General features: G+C 47.8%; 1 protein-coding gene across 2 annotated transcripts; it reads left to right on the top strand.

The window, feature by feature from the left end:
- Positions 1 to 1,747: 1,747 nt before the first annotated feature.
- Positions 1,748 to 5,824, top strand: ccdc14 (coiled-coil domain containing 14). Of its 2 annotated transcripts, XM_087836568.1 has the most exons (11): positions 1,748 to 1,863; positions 1,966 to 2,009; positions 2,111 to 2,186; positions 2,517 to 2,589; positions 2,779 to 2,880; positions 3,514 to 4,011; positions 4,230 to 4,332; positions 4,433 to 4,500; positions 4,680 to 4,823; positions 5,043 to 5,145; positions 5,258 to 5,824. In XM_087836568.1, exons 1-11 carry the CDS (start codon positions 1,840 to 1,842, stop codon positions 5,700 to 5,702), a joined length of 1,680 nt encoding a protein of 559 aa, XP_087692694.1. In that variant the 5' UTR covers positions 1,748 to 1,839; the 3' UTR covers positions 5,703 to 5,824. The 2 variants fall into 2 exon arrangements, with proteins under 2 accessions (XP_087692694.1, XP_087692693.1); XM_087836567.1 differs by having other exon boundaries at positions 1,748 to 2,009.
- Positions 5,825 to 6,436: the final 612 nt, after the last annotated feature.

Raw genomic sequence — 6,436 nt, 5'->3', positions numbered from 1 at the left:
GCCTCCGCGGTGTTTTCCAGATGATGTGAGTTGTTCCACACATACTTTTTTCTTGCCATCATTCTGGTAGAGGTTTCATGTGTCCAAAGCATGTTTGTCCAAAACTCTGCCGGCTTTTTAACAAAGTCCAATCCAGCCTTCCTATTCGTGAGGCTTATGAGTGGCCTGCAGCGAACCCTCTGTATTTACCTTTATATAGTCTTCTCTTTATGGTAGACTTTAATAATTGATACGCCTGCCTGCTGGAGAGTGTTGTTCACTTGGTTCACTGTTGTCATGTTTCTCTTCACCATGGAAATGATTCATGTAGCAATTTCTCTGATTGGTTGTTCCTCTTCCATCAGTTCCTCAAGATCGTGCTCCACACTCATGTTTTGTGTAGGAAAAACAAGACCTGCAAACACAATACAAAAGATGTTGTGTGCTCGCCCTTGTCTTCAGCATCAACATTACACATACCGAGAGATTTAAGAGCAAAACTAGCACAAGATGCCTTATTGGGAAGATCTCACTGGTCTGAAGCACAGTAATCTTCAGAAACCTGCACAGGAAAACATTTTATATTGCAGTGCAGAGATATTTACTTTCTGATTCATACAAGGTACATCTGAGAAATGGAAATAGTGAATATGCTGAACGTATTGAAACTGTAAGCTCGAGGAGAAAGGATGAAGAGGCATTTGTGAAGGCTTTTGCTACTAGGAGCAGCAAAGTTGCAGCCAAAGGTTTTCAAGCAGCTCCTAAAATAACATTCATTCATGATGAAAGCAAACATCTGCCCATTGCACACACATGTGCAAATGAGCTTCTGCGTTTTGTAAGTGAAACAACAACGGCTGATGATGATGCAGCACTCACCACAACAGTAAATGTATGTTAAGCTGCAATAACATTTGGTTATTCTGGTAATCTGATTCCTTATGAACCCTTCAGCTCCAAGTTTAATTTAGATATCAAGGAACAATATCAGGAAGTTATTAAAGCAAATCCAGAACCTGTTATGTCCACCTCTTAAAATCTGCATCATAACTAGTCCAGAGTTTCCTGAACTTTCTTTCTGTTAATGATAGAAAGTTGTCCAATAATACAATAAGAACATTATTTATCCGAGAGCTGCGTTCATTCTTAGCTAACAGATCTTTAGCTCCTCACCTCCAATCTAGACAGGTCATGAATGAAATGATTGATGGTGTTTAACCAGAGACTTCCTGAGGCATCGATTTAACTTGGACCCTATTGGCTGCTCTTTCTGTGACGAAGATGCAGCTACACTATTGTTTGGCTTCAAAGCTTCACAATCTAAAGACACTGTATTGATCAAAAACAGAATATTGACCTTTAAATTAAATGTTAGAATAATCTATGGTCTTTTTTTTATATATATAAACAAATGCCGTTATTTAAAAACTCGCCCCGCTTTCACCGCCTTTCATATAATTGGTTTATTACGTCACCCAACCGCATATTTCATCTAATTTTGTTCTGTAATTTACTTTTTTGAATTATTATTTCAATATATCCAATTTGATTCTTGTCACCATGTACTGTCGGTCCTTGTCTTTCCGCTCGTGTCTGTTTGTAGCGCTGTCTGAAGGATTTGCTGCGGCAAGTTTTAGTTAAAACAAAAACCGGCAGCCCTGCAGCCGCCTTCATCCGGGACCTCCGGGGCGGGGCAGTTGAGCCTGTCGTTTGTGAATGGAGCAATTTGATTGGACGGTTTTAATGTTTTCCTTTTCAAACGCGCTCTGAACCGGAAGCTCTAAATGAGCCGGTGAGAACTCGCAGCTCAGTGCTTGAATCCTCCGAGTAGCGGCGGCAGGGCTCAGGCTGGCGGAGACCATGAGAGGAAGAGCTCAGCGCAAGGTAGGACTGAATGAACACGCAGGGAGAGCTCCCACTGTCAGGTGTGAGGCTTCACACGCACAGACACGAGGGGCGTTCACCCGTGGTTTCTGTGATCGGCAGGTGGTGACGTCAGGAAGGCTGACGGGAGCAGTCAGAGGGGGTCTGTGAGTACGCCAGCCTTCATTTAGCATCTTCTGTGTCTGCGTGTCTGCGTGTCTGCGTGTCTGCGTGTGCCTGTCAGCGCTCTCCTCACTGTTGTTTTCAGAGACACCTTAAATCCAGGAGCAGCTCCCTGCCCTGAGCCGGCCTACTCCCTGTACTCCACCGACTCCGAGGGCCAGGTGATGAGAGCGTTCACGCTCCGCCTACATTATGTGGCGACATGTGAAGCTAACACTTTTATTAGGAGTTCTCAGGATTTATTCACTTGGTTGTGTCGCAGTACTAAATATTAACAGTGTCATCTAGGACAGGTATCACATCCAGGCATGACCAAGTCTTTACCACAACACACACCTCAGGGTAGTAAACATGGGAAGGTGAACAGAGGAAATCTAGCACTTCCACAAAGTCAGAAGGCTCGACACAAACCACTAACCCACACTACCGCATCATCGGCTCGGTGTCTGAACACATGTCGGCTACAATAAACCGGACGTGTCTGCCCCCAGGTCACCAGTCTGCACGAGGGTCTGGACCGCTGCGCTGCCCTGCTCAGTGGGATGCTTCAGGCTGATAAGGCAGGTCAGAGGAGCTTCCTAATGTTTGTTACAGTTTGTTACAAGTAACAAAACAAAAGCTTGATCTAAAGTATCAACCTGTTCCTTTGTGGTTACACTGAGGATTTTATGTATAAGTTAGATCTGTCAAACACTTACTGGTTGACTGCAACATAATAATAATAATAATAATAATACTCTGTGTGTGTGTAAGAGTCTCCGAGGCTTCACAGAACAGTAAGCAGTGCAGCAGTCAAACCAAGGCTTTCCACATCAACGGGGAAAAAGAGCTCGAAGAAAGGGCCTCCAAAGGCAGGTGGGCGTGTTCGAGGTTTGCTTTACTGCACACAGTCGCTGAGAACAAAATGACATAAAGGTCTCGTGTTAATTCCACTGCAGAGGACAGGATTACATTGGTGTCCAAAAGCTTTTAGGATTTTTGTTCATTTGTTCTGGAAAATGGATTCAAGGCTTATAACTTAGCAACAGTTGCTTAGAGCCGCCTCCAGGAGCCTCTCAGAGCTGAACCATCCATCCAGAGACTAAGAACGGACCCCCGACGTCCCTCCCCAGCCCCCTCCTGCAGCTCATCTGGGGGAACGCTAAGACATTTCCAGGCCAGCTTAGAGATAGTGTGTGATGTGCCAGGGCCGCCTTCTCGTGGGACATGCCCAAACACCCAGGAGGCATCATAACGAGCCACCTCAGGTTCCTCCCTTTGATGTCCCTCCTGAACGACTGACATTCCTACTCTCACTTAGAGGAGAGGCCGGCCACCCTTTGGAGGAAGCTCCTTCTTTTAATCAATCACTAACAATCAAGACTGACTTGAAAGGTTTTTAAAGGGCAGGACGTTAGCACCAACAGACTGATTGGCTGATGCAGCTTTATAAATATGTGAGAAAACACGTGTAGAAAGTCTAATGTTAATCATTCCTCCACCTTCCAGGCCAGAAGAGCGCGTCAGGCCGGCATGGATCGGACAGCAGAGCTCCACGAGGACACCCGTCTGCCCGTCCTGCACCACATTCAGGAGTGAAGCTCCACCCACCTCAGAAACCATGTCCCACCCAGCTGCAGTCTCACTTACTTTCCCCTCGGCTTCTTCCTCACGCCGTCGGTCCACCCCAGCACGAGGCGTCCGTCCTTCTGTCTGTGCGTCAGTCCTCCTCTCTCTCGAGCCGTCGGGCTGCCTGCCGGCCTGACTCTGAAACGCCTCGCACTACGTGTGACGAAGCACAAGAGTTTGTTCCTGTGAGAGACACGAACACCCGGAGCCCCAGCGCACACACTCTGACACGTGCACACGGAGACAGCTGCAGTGTGAAGGTGGCGCACTTACAGCTGCAGCCTGGACAGGCTGAGGAGAGCAACGCTGAGGCACAGACAAAAGCTCACAAGCTTCAGCATCTGTTCGCACAACTCAAGGCTCTGATTGCTGGACAAGGTAAAGTGACTGCGTGCATCTCACCCCTGCACCCTGCCAGACATCACAAACACAACCTGTGATATCTGACATTAAGCTACATGTCACTGATGTTTGTACCTGTAAAGCTCAGCAAAGTAATGCTGCAGTCACACACAGGACGTGAGCCTCTGTCACATGTGCTGATGATGTCACACTGTGTGTGTGTGTGTGTGTGTGTGTGTGTGTGTGTGTGTCAGGCAGTGTAGCAGAGAGCCTACTCAGTCATCTGGAGCAGACGGTGTCCACAGCACAGATGAATAATAGTGCTTCAAACAGCCAGAGTGTGTCAGACCTGCACAGGTGAGACACACGACGTCCTTCACTTCACTGGACTCTGATGCTTTTGGTATAACGTGTGTGTGTGTGTGTGTGTGTGTGTGTGTGTGTGTGTGTGTCCTAGGTGTGTGAGGAACCTGGACCAGCAGCCAGAGACGGAGAGACATCAGAACCAGGCGACACTCTGTAACTGTAAATTGTGTCTCAGTCATAAATAGTTGTGTATTTATTTCATTTGTATTAAAATAACAGTCAGCTCGAGCTGCTTCACACTGTAAAGACACAACAACAGACACACTGATTTTACCGTTGGGGTCAGTTTGGGTAAAAAGCTTTAACTGACTGGGGAGTAATGGAAAAGGTCTCCACAGGGCCGAGACTTCAGGAAGAACTCGCTGCTGCTCAGTCCAGGCTGCAGGAACTCCAGGATGACCTGACGGACCTACGGAAAACCCTGCAGGACACACGGAGCCAGCTGAGAGACCGAGAGGCTGAAACTGCACTCGTTAAGATGGGTACGCACTCGCAGTGAGTCCTGCTGATGATCTGAGCTGTGGGCTCTTTGTGACACTCTTTAAAGACACTGCCACGAACAACAGCAAGTGTTATTGCATCATTTCATGTGTCTGCAGTGTTTCCTTACAAAGAGCCTGTGTGTGTGCGTGTGTGTGTGCGTGTGTGTGTGTGTGTGTGCGTGTGTGTGTGTGCGTGTGTGTGTGTGTGTGTGTGTGCAGAGCTGGAGGCCAGTAAGAGGAGGTTACTGGACAGTGAACGGGAGAAGAGTGAGCTGGCCTCGCTGGCACAGCAAAGGCTGAAGGAGCTGGAACAGCTTCACAGGTGGGCCTGTGTGGGTGGGAGTCACCCCCCCAGGATGAGAGCACCACAGCTGCTTTAACAACGCTGTTAACACATGAACGTGTAACACGATTCATGTCGTCTTCTGTTTCAGTCTCCTCTCAGCAGATCATCATGTTGTCAGCTCTGTGTCAGAGACGAGCCAACACCAGCACAGACGGGTGCCAGCGCCCCCTACTGACCATATCGCCCAATACCTGAAGTCTCTTAGCCAGATGGCGCCTGTGCAGTGTGCGGATGCAGAGAGAGATTCAGACTCGGCACATCTAGACGTCACAGCTCAGAGGAGAGCAGATCCTGCAGGGACTCTGCACGAGTCTGATCGCGAGCGGTGCGCTGGTCCAGGTGAAGCCCTGCGGCCAGAGGACGCTCGCAGGCAGCTGTTTAACTCCACGCTGTCCCAGAGCGAAACGGAGTCCGTGTGGTCTGATTTGACCTTTGACACCAGAGACGAAGCAGCGTTCAGAGACGGCCTGGCAGCTTTGGACGCTAGCATAGCCAGTCTGCAGAAGACGATTAAGCTGGACCTGAGGAGGTGACCGTGCTGGTCTTTGTATCCATGTTTGGGTCGTGTTGATGAACTGTTGTAAAGTGTTGTTTAAGGTTTGGAATAAAGCTGTTTTTATGAATGTCTTCATGGACGGACACTTTGTTCTGCTGCTCGTGGAGGTTTACAACTTTCTCTCTAACAAGTCAGACAGAAGATCACTGAACCAAGAATGATCCTTCATTCTGACAGGCCGGGACACTCAAACTCAGGTTAGTGAATTTACACAAAGCAGAAAATGATCAGCATGAACCCAAAGTGCAGTCTGAGAGAAAACTGGACTGAAGGGAAAGTGTTGAGATGATCAGAGGCTGTGGAGGTGCATTATCTCTGGGGTCAATCTAAGGTCCCAATTCAGGATCTGCAGCCTTAAAGGCCGCATTTTAAGGCCGATTACATCACAGCGACGCGACGAAGGCTGTCCCAATTCAAAGGCTGCTCGAAATGCAGCCCTCAAATGCGTCCTTCATTTGCCTGAATTTTAAGGACGTGGCGGTGTAGACTTCGTGGCCCAACATATCCCAGAATGCATAGTGCGGCGGATGAGGGGCGCCCGAAGAGTAAACTTTAAGTACTGAATATTATGTCACTTATTTATGTGCAAATGTTTAATAACGAAGAACATTAAAACATTCCTGTTGGCCACATGTCGGCAAAGTCATGTGACATTAGTGACGTTTGTACTAACTTGGTTTTAAAGCCTTTACTTTAAAATATACGCCGTTC

The sequence above is a fragment of the Neolamprologus brichardi genome, chromosome 23 (assembly GCF_056152115.1).
Source record: "Neolamprologus brichardi isolate AB-2024 chromosome 23, ASM5615211v1, whole genome shotgun sequence".
NCBI lineage: Eukaryota > Metazoa > Chordata > Actinopteri > Cichliformes > Cichlidae > Neolamprologus > Neolamprologus brichardi.
The sequence above is the reverse complement of the archived record's forward strand: the minus strand, read 5'-3'. Positions and strand labels throughout refer to the sequence as shown.